General features: G+C 35.0%; 2 protein-coding genes across 14 annotated transcripts in view; one reads left to right on the top strand and one right to left on the bottom strand.

The window, feature by feature from the left end:
• Positions 1 to 9,469, top strand: part of PPIG (peptidylprolyl isomerase G) — a 51,715-nt gene extending 42,246 nt beyond the window's left edge. For all 13 annotated transcript variants that reach the window (XM_072751873.1, XM_025994097.2, XM_025994093.2 and 10 more), the window contains 3 exons: positions 784 to 871; positions 3,436 to 3,572; positions 3,776 to 9,469. In XM_072751873.1, the coding sequence (XP_072607974.1) occupies positions 784 to 871; positions 3,436 to 3,572; positions 3,776 to 4,883 (1,333 nt within the window). In that variant the 3' untranslated portion in view covers positions 4,884 to 9,469. The remainder of the gene's footprint in view (positions 1 to 783; positions 872 to 3,435; positions 3,573 to 3,775) is intronic.
• The window catches only part of CFAP210 (cilia and flagella associated protein 210), a 42,665-nt gene continuing 30,972 nt past the window's right edge, over positions 7,039 to 18,731 (bottom strand). Inside the window, exons 8-9 of the mRNA XM_025994284.2 lie at positions 18,447 to 18,611; positions 7,039 to 11,483 (exon numbers count right to left, since the gene is read on the bottom strand). Of these exons, the coding sequence (XP_025850069.2) occupies positions 11,139 to 11,483; positions 18,447 to 18,611 (510 nt within the window). The 3' untranslated portion in view covers positions 7,039 to 11,138. The remainder of the gene's footprint in view (positions 11,484 to 18,446; positions 18,612 to 18,731) is intronic.

Below are 18,731 nucleotides of genomic sequence, written 5' to 3' on the forward strand. Positions count from 1 at the left end.
CTAGTCATTGGCAGTCGAAAAATGCTCCCATACTTTTCCAAATACTACCTACTAGGAATTGATAACATTGAAAACCACTGATTATGTATAAGATTTTAAATTTATTAGTTTAGATCAGTAAAGCTAATTCTCCAGATTCATTTTATATTATGTTTTAATATTTTAATTTAAATCTAATTAGTATCTTATTAGTTTCAGAGGTATAGTGATTTATCAGTTGCACACAACACCCAACGCTCATTACATCAAGCACCGCCCTCCTCAGTGCCCATTACCAAGTTACCCCATCCCTTTAGCAACCCTCCATTTATTTCCCATTATTTTTTTTTAATTTTTTTTATTTATGATAGTCACACACAGAGAGAGAGAGAGAGAGAGAGAGAGAGAGAGAGGCAGAGACACAGGCAGAGGAGAAGCAGGCTCCATGCACCGGGAGCCCGACGTGGGATTTGATCCCGGGTCTCCAGGATCGTGCCCTGGGCCAAAGGCAGGCGCTAAACCGCTGCGCCACCCAGGGATCCCTATTTCCCATTATTAAGAGTCTTATAATTTGTCTCCCTTTCTGATTTCATCTGATTTTATTCTTTCCTCCCTTCCCCTATGATCCTTTGTCTTGTTAACTTCCACATATAAGTGAAATCATGATAACTCTTTCTCTGACTTACAGCATTATACCCTCTAGTTCTACTCACGTTATTACAAATGGTAAGATTGCATTTTTTTTTTGTTGGCTGAGTAATACTGAATTGTGTATATTTTAATTTTCCCTTTGCTTCCTTCTAGTAATCCACCTAACTCCCAGCCTGCTTCATATCAGAGGCGACTTTTAGTTACTAGGTCTGGCAGGAAAATTAAAGGAAGAGGACCAAGGGTAGGTGATTCTTTTTCCCAGAAATCTTAATAATATTGTATTTATCATAAATAATTTGAGTGTTTCTTAAATATTCTTTTATACATAAGTAACTAAAATTTAGATAGGGGTATTGAATTATATGTTCTCTTTTTATAGTAACTTCTTTGTGTTGGTACTTCCAGACTGAAAATACATGGGATGTAATAGATTTTACATCTACATGGTAAAAATGAGATGAGTATCTTTCTTGTGCCTCCTTGTTACTTCCTGATCACTGTATCTCTAATCTTTTTTAAAAATTAATAAAAATTAACCCTGTGCTTATATTTCATCCTCTTTCTCTTTATTGGATTCTCCCCATCAGAATTTGAATATCTTCTTGTGTTTTCAAGACTTATTAGGAATGTGGCTATACTTGGTATATTATTTTTTCACTACTTCTTTCTAAACCATTTCAATTTGTCTTCTACCATTCTGCTGAAAATAGCACTTGATACACAGTTGGCTACATGTCACAAAATCCAATAGGTCCTTCCAGCCTTTGTCTTACTTAATCTCCCTCCCTGTAATGCTTTTTCCACTTGCTTCCATCCTATTTTCTTTCAGTCTCTTGGCCAGTCTATTTTAAATGTCCAATGCTACTATAACTGGCCCTTAATATAGTAGTACCTCAGGGTTCCAACTCTTACCTTTTGATCCTTGGGCAGTCTTATCACTCACAGTTTCAGTGGCTACCTATATGTTGATAATTACCAAATGTTCATTTGCTGTTTGGTACCAAGACTTATTTGACAGTCAGCTAATTGTTTAACAAACACATCAAACTCAGTCTAGATAATGTTGAGCATAAACACTTCTTATTCAGACCAGGTGATCCTCCTTTAGGTTCCTACTTTCAGTTTTAGACACCACCATCTGTGCAGTTACTTATAGCCCAAAATCATTTTATTTCTCTCCTTTATCACCAAATCATGTTTTCATTTCAACCTGTTCTAAATACCTTGAAATCCATCTGTTTCTCTCAGACTCCACTCCCACCATCTTAATTCAGTTTCCCTTTGTATATTTTCTGAAGTAGAAATTTCCTTCTAACTGTTCTCATGGCAGTTTTCAAACATTTTTGTCTTAGAATCTCTCTTTACACTCTTTTACACTTTTTTTTTTTTTTTTAATGCAGAGCTTGAACTCACAACCTTGATATCAACACCTGAGCTGAAATCAGGAGTTGGACACTTAACTGACTGAACCACCCAGGTGTTCCAGAATCTCTTTACACTCCTAAAAAATTACTGAGAACCCAAAAGAACTTTTTGTGATTTGGGTTATATCTATCGATATTTTACAGTTTTAGAAATTAAAACCAAGTACTGTTTAAAATACAAAAATGTATAAGCATACATTCCATTAGCTATGAAAGGAAAGATATTGGAAACATCACATAGTCTCTGAAAAACTCCACTGTACAATGAGAGTGAAAGAGAAAAAGGCAAATGGCATGATATAATATAAAATCTTGGGATCCCCGACTACATTTTGAGAATCACTGATAGAATTCGTTCTCTAAATAGCATCCAAAATGTTCATTTAAAAATGAAAATGTCACTCCTTTGCCATCAATCTTAGGCCATGTTAACAATTTTGGATTTATCCAATGAGACCTCATAAACTAGTCCTTGCTTGCCTCATCAGTATTATTTAGTATTACTTTCCCTGGCAGTTTTTGTCTTTAGCCATACTGATCTATCTTATGATCTTTTCTAAAAAAAAAAAAAAAATGCAGTGTTTTTTCCCATCACAGGACCTTCAAATATGATTATTTCTTATGTTTCACATGTTCTTCCTTAACCATCCATCCTCACACTTTTACCTTTTCCTTACCCTAGCCTATGTAACTCCTCATGCATGTTTGTTAGTTTTTTAGATTTTAATTGTCATTTAACTTTCCCTGTACTAGGCCAGATCTCTTTGTTACATATTTTCTGAGCACTTTGTACTTCTTTTATACTGATTCTAATTGTAGCTGAATTAGGCTTGTTAATATTTGTGAATATATATCTGCCTATGGGTTCTCTTAGCCTTGTAGAATTCAATTCCAGAGGGGCAAAATCGAGATATGTCTTGGCTCACTAATGTTTCATCAATACATAATAAAGTTGTTGGCCATTCCAAGAGCTGAGTAAATATTGCTTGAATAAATGAACATCTATGCCTTTACTCAATTATTCTCACAATATGGGATATTTGCTTTGAAATATCAAGAATACTTATTTCCAAATTGGAACTTGGCAAGTTGTAACTGTTATGTTCCAGTAGCATAACTAAAATAGGACAGCTCTGTGGAGAGTACAAGGGTGGCTAGAATTTATGTGGTTAATGCTTTTTATTTGGAATTTATAGTAGAGTGAATGTTTAAAGTATTTTTGCTCCACAGGTTTCATTCTTGAAAATTAGGAAGTTTCCTTATTATAAAGGGTATAGAAATATCAGATATTTTATTTGAACCTAGAAATGTATATGCTATAGCTATTGTAATGCTTTTATATTTTTATACATTAAATTTTTTCCCTTTTTATTTTTTTAAGCGTTACCGAACTCCTTCTAGATCCAGATCAAGGGATCGTTTCAGACGTAGTGAGACTCCTCCACATTGGAGGCAAGAGATGCAGAGAGCACAAAGAATGAGGGTATCAAGTGGTGAAAGATGGATCAAAGGGGATAAGTAAGAATTAACTATATTATTTCAAATGTAGTGACAAGTTTGGTTTTTGTTTTTTTTTTTACTTTTGTACATAAAGTTTATTTATAGCTATTTAAATTGTTTCTGAATATTTTAAAGGATATAGAGTGCCATTTTGGCTAATAATGGATACCATTGTTTTCCTAATAAAATTTCCAAAAAACTTTTTTCTCCTTATTTTTTAGGAGTGAGTTAAACGAAATAAAAGAAAATCAAAGAAGCCCAGTTAGAATAAAAGAGAAAAAAGTAATTGATCACAGGCATGTGTCTGAGAGTCCAAACAGAAAAAATGAAAAGGAAAAGAAAGTTAAAGATCACAAATCTAACAGCAAAGAGAGAGACATCAGAAGAAATTCAGAAAAAGATGAGAAGTATAATAAAAACAAAGTGAAGAAAAGGGCCAAATCTAAAAGTAGGAGTAAAAGCAAAGAGAAATCAAAGAGTAAAGAAAGAGATACAAAGCATAATAGACATGAAGAAAAGAGGATGAGGTCAAGGAGTAAAGAAAGGGATCATGAGATTATTAAAGAAAAAGAAAAGTCTGATTCTAAAGGAAAAGATCAGGAAAGGAGTAGAAGTAAAGAGAAGTCTAAACAGTTAGAATCAAAGAGTAATGAGCATGATCATAATAAAAGTAAGGAAAAAGATAGACGTGCACAGTCTAGGAGTAGAGAGCGTGATACAACTAAAGGCAAGCACAGTTACAACAGTAGAACAAGGGAACGGAGCAGAAGTAGGGACAGGAGCCGAAGAGTGCGATCTAGAAGCCATGACCGAGATCGCAGCAGAAGCAAGGATTACCATAGATACAGAGAACAGGAATACAGGAGAAGAGGAAGGTCTCGAAGCCGAGAGAGAAGAGCAACACCAGGAAGATCGAGAAGTAAAGATAGGAGAAGGAGAAGGAGAGATTCACGGAGCTCAGAGAGGGAAGAAAGTCAAAGTAGAAACAAGGAAAAATACAGAAACCAAGAAAGTAAGAGTTCACACAGAAAAGAAAATTCTGAGGGTGAGAAGAGAATGTACTCTAAAAATCGTGATCATAATAGCTCAAATAACAGGGAAAAAAAGGCTGAGAGAGATCAAAGTCCATTCTCAAAAATAAAACAAAGTAGTCAGGACAATGAATTAAAGTTCTCCACATTGAAAAATAAGGATGACGAGAAGACCAGATCCTCAGTGGAAAAAGAAAACCAAAAATCAAAGGGTCAAGAAAATGACCACATACATGATAAAAATAAAAAATTTGATCATGAATCAAGCCCTGGAACAGATGAAGACAAAAGTGGATGAGTGAGTTGTGTAAACTTATTTCCATTCTGTCTCAAATTTTAAGTTTTAGAGACTTGCTGATGAATCTCCTTTATGTTGTTTTCCTCTTTTCATTGTTTTTGGGTTTTATGTTTGTCTTTTTTTTTTTTTTTTTTTTTTAATGTGGACTTCATTGAGTTGATCTTTTGATAATCTGCAACCTGGATAATTTGTACTGCTAAAGTTTTAATAAACTTGAAATGAGAAAAACACTTTGGTGTAATACTGTGTGCTGTGTTTAACTATTTCATGTATGCATTTTTGTGTTGCAACAATCAGCCAGTAGCAAGTATGCTATTCTACATCCCAGTTTGTGTGATCAGCCAGTTCAAAACAAGCATAACTGATTGTTGGAATACATTGTTACAGAAGCTTGTGTTTCTCATGATTAAAGTATCTTTAGAAGCCACTAGTTAGAAGAAATCTTGTATAGATTTTATGGTTGCATTTAAATAGAGGCTTGCAGCAGCTGCAGCTTTTAATTAAACAGAAAAGCAGGATCCTAATAATTTGAGATCTTAGGTCATCACTTTTTATTTTATAGTAATTTGTGCTTTAAAAGTTACTTATATTGCACTTCCTATGTTCTTTATAATTCCACTAATAGCTTGATTCATACTAATATTTTTCCTGACTAGTTTTGTTTCACTTGTCTACAAAAATAATTGAGTACTTTTTTCAGCTGATAAAGGATTAAGTTTGATTTGCTGTTATACAGCATCTGACAGGAACTATACCTTGGAAATTCAGATTGTAATTCTCAATTCTATGTTGCTTTTGGTCTCAAAAGATGAAATTTTTGCTTTGGGGAACATTGCGTTATTATTATTCTCATTACCTTTCTCTAAAATGAAGATATTTTTCTCACTAAAACATACCACTTGTGCAGGTCTTTATGTGAGATTCTAAAAATTGTTAGTATTGATATACTAACTTCCGAGATTTTTTTTTTTTGGCCACTGGTCTATATAGAGTTGAGTGTTAATTCTGCATGGTACTTGTTTTGTTTTTGTTTTTGTTTATGTTTTGTTTTTTTTTAACTTAAGCTGGCTTCTCTAACTCATAGTAGTGAGTTTCAAATGGCAAGAAAATGCATCTTTTCTATATATGTATCACAATAGGGTATAGCATGTTTATGACTCTGGTTTCTTTCTATTCAGATGGCTTTATACCATTACTGTTAACATTGTTTTAGCTTGGCGTGTATAACATTGCCACATAGCATAGAGTAGAAAGTTGCAAAATTTAAACAATAAAAGATACCCAAAGTCCATTTAGAATTTTGTGTGTTGTATATTGCTATTTTTGTGATGTGTGGCCTTTTTTCCTGTAATTTCTCTTCTAAATAAAAAATAAAATATTGAACATCCAGCAAACAGAAAACCTTCCTCATTTGAGAAGAAATTTCAGAAATTAATAGTAGCCTTTAGAGTGTTTTGTACTTTAATATTTGTCAATGTAGTGTCAACTCTTTTACCAGGGTAGCTTCTTGGTAAATCCAGTAATTAGACTCAGTGCTGTTTGTACTGAGCAAAGCAGTGCTTAACATATTTCCCATTATTGATTAATACAGTAATGACATATTTGGCATTGTGGTAGTTGTTTCCATAATGAATAATAGATAATGATTATAAGATTGTTTGGAATATCTTGAAGCAAATATCCACAATGAAGTCTTTTCTAAATTTTTTTTCCTGACGATAAAAGTGATAGATGTTTATGATAATCTGGGATGATTGATTTCTTAGAGACTGACCACAAACCTACCTTAGGGATGATTGAACCTTGAGTTCCCAAGCTGTATAATCTGTTACATATCTTAAATTAGTTATTGTCTTAAATTCAGTAAATTGCATTTTAAAAATCTCGTTATAAACTATTTGAGCTTTAAGAAAGGTGCTATTTAAGAAAGGATTTCTAATAACAACAACAAAAACCCATGCTAAGTAAAAATACTTATTACATGTTGTCTGATTGTAAAGCTTTACTAAGAATCATAGATAAGTAACCATACGGGAAAAAGTAATTTCTATAAGTAGTATTCTGTTGTGGTTTTCAAAAGAGCAACTCCATTCTAAGCATTTATAGACATTTAAAAGCTGTTAGTTTTTACAGTAGAACAGATATAGTGAAGAAATTGAAAGATGACAATCAGGTAGATTTTATTTTCAGAATACAAAAAACATTTAGAAAATAATTAAACAGCATTAACTATGTCATCTGCCTTTGCATCAGAATAGCACATAGCTCAAACAGTCCTTTTATTAAATTTTTTTTAGTTTTATTACATTTTTAATAGTTGTGTCACCTTTAGCTTTTATTTTGAATATCCTCTTTCCAGAAAGACGGCTCTTTGTTTACTGTCAAATTGATTTTATAGTTCTGTCTGAGCTTACGGTTTACCTCAAACTATCTTTGACTTGATATCCTCTAAAGATATTTAATAGGTTTATTCTATTGTTTGGCAAGTTCTGAGAATTTTTTTCATGATTATTTCATTCTTTTTGGGGGGTAAACCATCTGCCACAGAAATTGACACTACAGAGAGATTAATGTTCAGTAGAGAATCTGCTGGATTGCTTTAAAATATTTTTAAATCACAGTTAATGAGTTCATAGAGCATTGTAGTTTCTAATAGAGTACCTTAAAGCCCTCACAGAAGTTTCAAAGAATGTGTCTGATAAATCTTTGTACAAGTATGATACTGATTCATATTGGCTTTGCTGAATGGCCTTTGATTCTTGTACCCGGTAGAAGGTATTAAACTGAAAAGTGAACATTTCTTAATATTGTAGAAAGGAACACATTGGGTTTCGGTATTTTGAGTAGTGATGTTAAAGGACAATTCTAATTTGTTTTCACGTTAGTATATGGAACAAGTTAGTATGGGTTTTTTTAGTATCTCACTGTGCTTTACTCCAGGTAGCAATTTTTTTCATCACAATTTGAATCTTTTATAGTAAATTTCCATAGTAACTTGTTCCCTTTACCTTCACCAGAAGGTACTTTAAATATACATGATATATAGTTGATTGTTATAAAAATACATAAAATGGGTAATTTCCTGTCTTCTGATCATGCTTATTGTAATTATTCAGTTTAGTATTCATACATTTACAGATGAATAAACTCCAAGGATTATAGATTTATAACCTGTTTATTCTGAAAAGTTGTTTTGTTGCAATAGTTAAAAATTAATAAACTCTAGGAAGTGCAGCATTGACTGACACCTACCCATAGTGGATTTCCCAGCTACCTTTAAAGGCTTCAGACATGCAAACTGGCCTGTGGTATGATACAAGAAGTAAATATTAAAAGAAAAATCACATAAATAAAAGTCCATCAGCAAGGTTGGAGAAGGGATTGTTGAGGGGTTTTGTTTTCAGGTATAGGAGGAGTTGTGGGGTTAAGTTATGTTTCTGCCTTTTTTTTTTTTTTTTTTTTTTTTCAAAACAAAGTCCTGTGTTACCAAAAGCCCATGCTGTGTATTTTGTTTCTCTTTTGTGTGTTTCTAGTACTTTGAAGGATTGATAAATGAATTGGATATTTGTATGTGGGGATGTTAAAAGTTGTGGCTGCTCTCTTTGTGGAAGGGATAAATTCAAGTGAAGTTAATGCACTTCTTTTCCTAGCTCAAAAGTCACTGTGATGTATATTTTTTTAATGAAATTTAGGAATAAAGTTGTTGTCACAATTATATAATTAGTTTCAAAATGCTGCTTCTTTTATCATTAGTCTAGTAACTGTTAAAACTGTTTTCTGCAAACTGCATTTTACAGAATTTAAACTCTGAAACTATCAACTTTTATAGTTAAACATTAAATAAACTATAACAGTTTGTTTTGTATTTTTAAAATTACTGTTGTATTAGTTATTCAACCTTTATTTTTGTTAAAAGCTAAATAATGAAGATAAATCAACTAAAATATACTTTTATTTTACCCATGGGGATATAGAATTTGTATTAGGAAAAACTGAGCAAAGAGTTTTAACAATACTGAGCTGCTTTAAGAATTTAGTCAGCAGTGATGATTTCCAGAAGGTTTGGAGATAAAATTCTAATGTAAATGTTTAATCATAATGCTTCAGATTACAATGTGTCTTTTGCCTCAGCAAACTTAAGGTTAGATTTGGAATTTGCATTATTGTCTACTGGAATGCTACCATTTGCTTTTTAATTCCTCCAAATTTCTCAGCATTGGGAACACTGTATTATATCCTGTGCTTGCCAGTTTTAATATAACACTTAACATTGTAAAGCCATATTGATGTTAATTGACTTGTAAAAGATTGTCTAGTTTTTGGTTTCTTGTTTGGTTTCATTTTTATTTAAATTAGATATATTTAGGGAAAATGCACCAACTTGAAAGTTAGTCACTGAAAGTAATATATGGTTAGATAAAAATGTTCTGGCCATTCAGTGGTTTGTATGTGTTAACAGGTAATACTAAATTCTCGAATTTTGGAGTGTTTTTAAATGCTTTATTTAGCCAGGAGAATATGTAAAATGTGAGTGCTTCATATGAACTGTGTAAATTAATTGTGTATTAAAATACTTTTAGTATCAATTTGCTTTTTCCATTTTCATTGCTTTCTAGGTTTCCTTCTCAAACATCTTTCCCAACCTAATACCAGTATTTCTTTTTTCTTTTTAAGTGCTGTTTGATAATTTTTACATGGTTTCCCCCTCCATACCAAAATACCTTAGCCACACATTTTAGCTATGGATTTCTTATATTGGAAAATTACAGCAGTTCTGTTTCCACTGTTCTGAGTGCTCTGCACTCAGTTCTTTACACGCAATTGTTTTGTGATTAATTTTGAAACTTTGTATAGCCCTTTTGTTTTTAATGTGCTTACTTCCAGTAGAAAGACCAGCCCAATTAAAGGTAATCAATCAAACTGCTTACATAGGAAGAAAACTAGTAATGTCTTTAATTTTTGTTTGTCACTCTGATAAGTTGGTTATAAACATTTATGAAATGAACCATTTTGTAGAAACATATTTCCTGTTTTGTAATGTGAAGATAGCTTCATCCAAAACTAGTAATCACCCCTAAATAATGTACAGTACTTTCTAAAAAATTTTAAAGAAAAAAATATATGGCGGAGGTTTCCTGGCTTATTAGTTCATCGAGCCTTTGCATCCAGTAATTTTTACTTTATTCATTTGAGAAAAGGAGAGAAAGGGCAGGAGCAGAGAGAGAAGGATAAGCAGACTCCTCACTGAGCAGGGAGCCAGACATGGGGTTCAATCCCAGGACCCTGAGAGCATGACCTGAGCCAAAATCAAGGGTTGACACTTAACTGACCAAGCCACCCAGGCACCCCAGCATCTGGGTAATTTTTAACATGGTGGCAAAAGAATTACCTAACAATTTAGTAGCCCTGTGAAAAAGGAAAAGAACTTGTATGTCACTATTAAACACAGTTACCAATGGGATATGTGAAAATTATTGTACAACTCAAAACCTTGAGTTCTATTGGCTGCTATCACCCTCACAGTCACCTGTGTATCAAACTGCTCATATAACTGTAGAGAAATTACTTCAGGTAACTTAAAAACTAATTTGCACATGTCTAGCAAGTTACACTCTACAAAATAAACTTTAAAAAGTTATAAATTCTGTAATCCTACTGTTAGTAATAATATTGGTAATGTTTGAAACTAAAAGTTAAGTACTGAAGGGTAATTATGTACATTTCTGCTGAAGAGAGAACTTCTTCCAATGGAATATTACTCAACTATAAAAAGGAACAAAGTACTGATAATGGTACAACATGAATGAAACCTGAAAATAAATGAAAAAGGCCAGACACAAAAGGCTACAATATGATTCCATATAATTATATGAAGTATCCAAAATAGGCAAATCCATAGAGACAGAGCCAATTAGTGGTTGCCAGAGGCTATGGAGGGAGAGAAGTAGGAAGTGACTGCTTAGGTTCAGGGTTTGCATTTGGAGCAGTGAAACATTCTGGAACTAGATCTGGTAATGGTTAATATTGTGACTAAATGCTACTGAAAACTTTTTTAAAGGCTAAAATTGCACTATGTTGTGTATGTTATCAATAAAGGAATTCAAATTATTAAACTTTGGTAGTGAAGAATCCATTAGATATACATAATTGCACTTAAAAGCAGATTTATTAACAAATTATAAGCATAAAATTGACTTAATTGTAGCTCATATTAGCTACAACTTAGTCCTCTCAATCTTAAAAATAAACTTTTTTCTACCATGTAAAACCTAGTCTTCCCTTAGACTTTTGAAAATTACTGTATTTTGATCCCTGAGAGTTATAAAAAGGAAGCTGGACTCCAGTGGCATCATTTGCCTGATAACTGGGTCTTAATCCACCTCTGTCCACAAAAACTGGTCCACGGCCACCTCCGTGTCCTTCCTGTACAGCTTTTACAAGAGGATAAATATATTTATTTGTTGATTCAGACTCCAGTTCAATTACTTCTCTGGCATAATCTTGGAATTCCTTCTCCTTTTCAGCCACAAGTGCTTCAGCAAGTCTGTAATACTCTAATTCTGCTTGTTTGTCTTGCTTTGCATTAAATTTATTTTTGGCCTGTTTGGGAAAGAAAGAAAATGCAAGGTCATGGTGGTGAGATCAATTTTCTAAATATACATAGCATTTGAAGTTGCAGATAAAATCTTCTAAACCTACTAATAGGTGACAAGTTCTGACTTAACTACACTTGGCCCTTGAACAACATGGGGGTTAGGGATGCCAGCACCTGGTACAGTAAAGAATTCCTATATAACTTTTGACTTACCAAAACTTCTAAAAGCTTACTGCTGACCAGAAGCCTCACTGATAACATAAAGTTGACACAATTTGTATGCATATATGTGTTATATGCTGCATATACCTTTTTTTTTTTTTTTAATTTGGTGGGGCATATTTCTAGACTCTGGTTGGCTCATCTGCAAGGTTTTCAAATGGTAGCATATCTCCAGAAAACTTTCCAGTGTATGTGTGAAAAAAGAATCCATGTGTAAGTGGACTACCACAGTTCAAACCTGTGTTGTTCATGGGGCACCTGTATATACTATAATTTCAGAAATTCTCCCATGCTTCTCAGTCCTATGCTCAAAGCAGTGGCTCAGTGGCTATATTGCATATAGCCTTATGCAATGACGTATCTTCAGACAATATAGCAGTGTAGTGAAAAGCATGAACTTTAGGTAAAAATCAACTGAATTTAGAATCCTGTTTCTAGGGGAAGTTGGGTAGCTCAAGTAGGTTAAAGGGTCTGCCTTTGGCTCAGGTAATGGTCCCACATCCTGGGATCAAGCCCCATGTTGTTGGGCTCCTTGCTCAGTGGGGAGTCTGCTTCTCCCTCTCCTGCTCCCTCTGCTTGTGCTCTCTCTGAATTCTGTTTCTACCATTTACACAAAGGTGTACTTTGGCAGGTATAGAAGACCTACCGATCACTGTCTCCAACCCATCCACTATTTTTTTTTTTTTAAAGTACTTTCCACACCCAGTGTGGGGCTTGAACTCCTATGACCCTGAGATCAAGAGTGGCATGTTGTTCCAATTGAGCCAGTCAGGTGGCCTCCCCCGTCCCCAATTCTGAAGGAACTTACTCAAATCCACTGTTCTACAACAGTCCAATATACCATGTGATCCAGCCACATAAGATTAAGTTAGCAGTGAATATCTGAACTAAATTAAACCAATTGCATTTTCTTTTTCCAGGAATTTGAAGTTGTAGTAAGCGACATTTATCAATGTAGGCTGATTGATCTGGAACTGGGTGGAGTAAGTACTCTAAGCAATTTACCAAAAGCCAATTTACATCTCACAATTTTCTCTTATAACTCTCTATATTTGCGAAAACATTGTTCATTTAACTAATTAGATAAGGTGATTTTAATGAAATCCAACTGACTTTTTGTCTTAGCATTTTAAGAAATGCTGTTTGTCAAAAATTGAGTGATTCTACTTATGAATCCATTTAATATTCATGAAAATATTTTCCTAAATCAGTAACCAACACATAAAATAGTAGCCCAAACCTGATAACTACCATACGTTGAAATTTATAAATAGAACAACCATAACAATATGAAATACCATATTTTTATTAGTGCTACAATTCAAAATTAAGGTTTTGAGAGACAGCAGGCATGAGTGGGCGGCGTGTGTAGAGGGAGAGGGGAAAGCAGACTCACTGCTGAGCAGGAAGCCCTATGGAGGACTGGATTTCAGGACCCTGGGATCATGACCTGAGCTGAAGGCAAGATGTTTATTTTTTTTTAATTTTTTTTTTTATTATTTATTTATAATAGTCACAGAGAGAGAGAGAGGCAGAGACACAGGCAGAGGGAGAAGCAGGCTCCATGCACCGGGAGCCCGATGTGGGATTCGATCCCAGGTCTCCAGGATCGCGCCCTGGGCCAAAGGCAGGCGCCAAACCGCTGCGCCACCCAGGGATCCCTGAAGGCAAGATGTTTAAATGACTGAGCTACCCAGGTGCTCCAAAGTTAAGGTTTATGTGCTTAAAAAAAAAAAAAAAAAAAAAGGCTATGTGCTATTTGTTGAATTGGTAATACAGTATCAGGAGTTAGAAAAAATAGAAAATAACCTTCAAAAAGACTGAAAAAAAAGAAAAAGCTAAAACCACTCTCATAAAAGGTAAAATGCAGGAATTTGGGAACTTACAGAACAATTGGAATATGTCTGTTTGGTAGCAATTTGTGTAAGATATAAGGAAACAAGGGGAAACATTTGAAGTACAGAAAGGAAGTGACAGTGGAAGGGATGGATCACATAATGCCTCAATTTTGATATGCATTAAGCATAAATAGATTTATAAAAGAACTTCTCTTTTTTTCTCAGCAGAGAAATTTTTAAAGTTTTAAAAAGTTTTTATTTAATTAACATATATTATTGGCTTAAGAGGTAGAGGTCAGTGATTCATCAGTCTTATATAACACCCAGTGCTCATTACACCACATGCCCTCAATGTCCATCACCCAGTTACCCACCTCCCAACCCCCTCCTCTCCAGCAGCCCCTAGTTTGTTTCCTATGATTAAGAGTCTCTTATGGTGTGTCTTCCTCTCTTGATTTCATCTTGTTTTATCTTTTTCTCTCTTCCCCTATGATCCTCTATTTTGTTTCTTAAATTCCACAAATGAGTGAGATCATATGATAATTGTCTTTCTCTGATTGACTTCTTTTGCTTAGCATAATATCTCTAGTTCCATTCACATTGTTGCAAATGGCAAGATTTCATTTTTTGATGGCTGAGTAGTATTACATTGTGTGTGTGTGTGTGTGTGTGTGTGTGTATACACACACCACATCTTTATCCATACATCTGTTGATGGACATCAACATACCCAGTAATGCAACTGCTAGGTCATAGGGTAGCTCTGTTTTCAACTTTTTGAGGAGTCTCCATACTGTTTTCTAGAGTGGCTGCACCAGCTTGTATTGCCACCAACAGTTTAAGAGGGTTCCCCTTTCTCTGCATTCTTGCCGACATCTGTCGTTTCTTGACTTGTTAATTTTAGCCATTCTGACTCTTGTGGTATCTCACTGTGGTTTTGATTTGTATTTCTCTGATGCCGAGTGATCTTGAGCACTTTCTCATGTGTCTGTTGGCCATTTGTATATTTTCTTTGGAGAAATGTCTGTTCATGTATAAAGAAACTTTTAAAGTACTGTTTTAAATTCCTAAAAATTATAACAGATGGGGGTAAAGTAATAAGCATCTTTAGAAGATTCTAGAGAGCTAATTATTTTGAATATTGGAAAATAAAAGGAAAGAATCAACTATTCTGTCTTTAAAAACTGAACCTCAAGGAAACCAAACAGTTAATCATGAAAAGTTCTTTGAAGACTTCAAATGAATATAAGAAATGAGAAATTATCAATATCTTGTCATGTCACCTCATGAACCAAGAGATCTAAACAATAATCAAAGGCTGTTCATGTCACAGGAAGTGACAAGTCATTATGTGCCTTCTGATGCAAGTATACAACACCACATAAGAGGAAATTTAACCAAAAAATTTGAATCTGTTTCTGACCTCAACTGGATTTTACCTGAAATGCAGGAAACATAATAAACTATACCACAAGGATTCAACCATAAAAGTCCAGACTATAGTAATTCCAAAAACAAGCAACCCTATAAGCCATTAAATCCTCAGCTCAAGTGGTGAAAACTTACAGGTCTGCTAGACAATGATGTTAGAATCCATTTAGATTGGGTAGCAAAGTAGCTAGAAATTTAAGGGGAGATTCTGGGAGTGAGATGGGCATAGAAGGGCTGAAATAATAAACTCTATGGACATCTTTGACTCATTGATAAACTACACGTTCACACAGGAGACCCCAGGGAGCTTAGCAAAAATTAAAAGTCTGGAGGAAATTGTGAATTTGCTGTTCTTAGGAATAACATCTTCAACCCACACACAGCTTGTGTAGCAGGGGTAAAAGCATTACTGGCTTAACATCGCTGAATTAAACTTAAACTCCACCCACATCATTGGTTGGCTGTCAAACTATCAATCTGCTGAAAGCCAAAAATAAAGAGAAATTTTTGAAACCAGCAAGAGGAAAATAATAGATTTAGGGGACCAAAAATATGATTAACAGCAGATTTCTAATTATAAACAATGAAAGTCAGGAGACCATAGAACAATATATTAAGAGAGCTGGGGAAAAATGGTATCCAGTAATTTTATACCCAATTAAATGAAGACAAAGACATTTCCACAAACACATAAAAAATGGAAATAATGTGGGATGCCTGGGTAGCTCAGTGGTTGAGTGTCTGCCTTTGGCTTAGGTCATGATCCCGGACACCCGGGATCGAGTCCCACATCGGGCTTCCTGCATGGAGCCTGCTTCTCCCTCTGCCTGTGTCTCTACCTCTCTCTGTCTCTCATGAATAAATTAAAAAAATGTTTTTAAAAAATGGAAATAATTTATTGCTAGCCCACCTATGCTATAATACATGCCAAAGGAGTCTTCAGATTGAATAGACATGTCCAATAAACATGAAAAGATGCTCAACATCACTAATTATTAGGGAAATACAAATGAAAACCACAAGAGAAATCCTCTTCAAGCCTATTGCTATGGCTATTATAAATAAACAACAAAACCATTAACGACAAATCTAGAACACAACAAATGTTGAGAATTTGGAAAAACTGGAACCTTAAATATTACTGTTTGGGATGTTAAATGGCAGAGTGTTCGAGAGAAAACAGTATGGTTATTTAAGGGGGCACCTGGGTGGCTTGGTTAAGCATCTGACTCTTGATTTCAGCTCAGGCCATGATCTCAGGATCCTGGGATCCAACCCTGGATAGGGCTCTGTACTTAGTGCCTCCTGACTCTTCCCCCACTTGCACACTCTCTGTCCTGCCCCCTGCTTCCTCTTTCTCACTCTCAAATTAAGCTAAAATCTGGGGCAGCTGGGTGGCCCAGTTAAGTATCTGCCTTTGGCTCAGGTCATGATCCCAGGGTCCTGGGATCGAACCCAGCTTCAGGCTCCCTGCTCAGTGGGGAGTCTGCTTCTCCCTCTCCCTCTGCGTGCTGCTCCCTCTGCTTGTGTGCTCGCTCGCTCTCTCAAATAAGTAAAATCTTAAATAAATAAATAAATAAAATCTTTTAAAAAGAATAGTTCAGTGGTTCTTTAAAAAGTTAAACCTAGGGGATCCCGGGGTGGCTCAACAGTTTGGCACCTGCCTTCAGCCCAGGGCATGATCCTGGAGTCCCGGGATCAAGTCCCGCATTGGGCCCCCTTCATGGAGCCTGCTTCTCCTCTGCCTGTGTCTCTGCCTCTATCTGTGTCTCTCATGAATAAATAAAATCTTTAAAAAAAAAAGTTAACTTAGAATTACCATATGATCTGGCATTCTATTTCTGTGTATATAGACAAAAGAACCGAAAGCAGGACTCAACAGATATTTGTATACCAATATCCAACAGAAGCATTATTGCCAAAAGATGGAAACAACCCAAATGTCCACTGATGGATGTGTGCATAAACAAATGTGGTATATACATACAATGGAATATTATTCAGCCTTAATAAAAAAAAGGAAACTCTGACATACACACAACAGAGATGAATCTCAAAGTTATTATGCTAAGTAAAATAATATAGATACAAAAGGACAAATATATGATTCCATTAATATGAGGTACCTGGAATATTCTTTTTTTTTTTTTTTTAAGGTTTTTATTTATTTAATCGAGAGACAGAGACAGAAGCAGAGACACAGGCAGAAGGAGAAGCAGGCTCCATGCAGGGAGCCCGACGTGGGACTCGATCCGGGGTCTCCAGGATCACGCCCTGGGCTGTAGGCGGCGCTAAACTGCTGAGCCACCCGGGCTGCCCTGGAATATTCAAATTCATAGAGACAGTAAGTAGAATAGTGATCAGGGGCTTGGAGAAAGGGGGAAGAAATGTAAAGGAACAGAATTTCAGTGTACATGATGAAAAAGTTATGGAGATGGGTAGTGGTAATAGTAAATGCACTTAATGGCCCTGAAGTGGTACCGTGAAAAACGGTTAAAATGGTAAATTTTATGTTACATATATTCCACCACGTTGAAACACAGTAAGAAAACAACCCAGGGGCGCCTGGGTGGTTCAGTCAGTTAAGTGTCTTAGGAGCCTAAGTCAGTTAAGTCAGTTAAGTGTCTTAGGAGCCTTAGGCTCCTGTCAGGATTCTAGGATCCTGGGATCAAGGACCAAGTTGGGCTCCCTGCTCAAGGGGGAGCCTGCTTCTCCTCTCCCTCTGCCGCTCCCTCTGCTTGTGCTCTCTCCCACTCGTCTCTCAAATAAATAAAATCTTAAAAAAAAAAAAACCTCAGTTGAATAATTGGCAAAAGATTTGAATACATACCTCCTAAAAGAAGGCACACAAATATCAATAAAGGACATATCTTTAGTCATTAGGAAAATGCAAAACAATACAAGAAATCATTACACTAGAAATAGTTAAAAGATCACAAACACAAGGATGATGAAGATGTGGAACAACTTGTCCTCGCGTACATTGCAGCTAGGAATGGAAAATGGTATAGCCATTTTTGGAAAAATAGTTTTAAGTCATAAATTGTTGCACACCAGGTCCTCTATACATGTTCTAAAATCTCTGGCACCCCTATTCACCCCAACTCTGAAACCTATGAAATCCTAATCAACATTACCTCTGGGCTATAGTTATAAAGAGGGGGGAAAAGTAAAAGGAAGAAGGTAAGCATCATGGCCTGCCATATGCATTTGCATTTTCTTTAATATTTACTAAAGCATAATAGACACTGAAAAAGGATAAATATTTGTGCAAAAGACATAAACCTAGTATTGGAACTTCATACAGATAAAAAGATAAATGAACTCTTCATGTTTTTAATATATTTTATTGTGTCATAACTGTAACGATCATCTGATCTGATCTGACAAAGGAAACCACCTGGGAAACAAAACCAGCATAAACTCTACCTTACATATTTATTGTTAAAATAAGTATAAATATTTAAGAATAATTACCATTTGCTGAATATGGGCATCTTGAACTTCTCGATGTTCTTTATCAGCTTTGCGTTTTTTCTCCTTTTCATGCTCCTGGAAAATCTGATCTGCTTTCATGATAGCCAGCAATTGTTCTTTAGCCTCTAGTTTTCTCTGTCTTTCTTCTTCCTCTTTATTTTTCATCTACGTGTTAAAGGGCAAAGGGGAAAAAATTTTTTTATCAACCAGTGCTCTCTAATAAAGCATAGTTAGAAAGCTCCAAGCAGAAAGCCAGGAGCAATGCAAAGGCAGAAAATTACATAC

Source organism: Vulpes vulpes, chromosome 3 (assembly GCF_048418805.1).
Source record: "Vulpes vulpes isolate BD-2025 chromosome 3, VulVul3, whole genome shotgun sequence".
Classification (NCBI taxonomy): Eukaryota; Metazoa; Chordata; class Mammalia; order Carnivora; family Canidae; genus Vulpes; species Vulpes vulpes.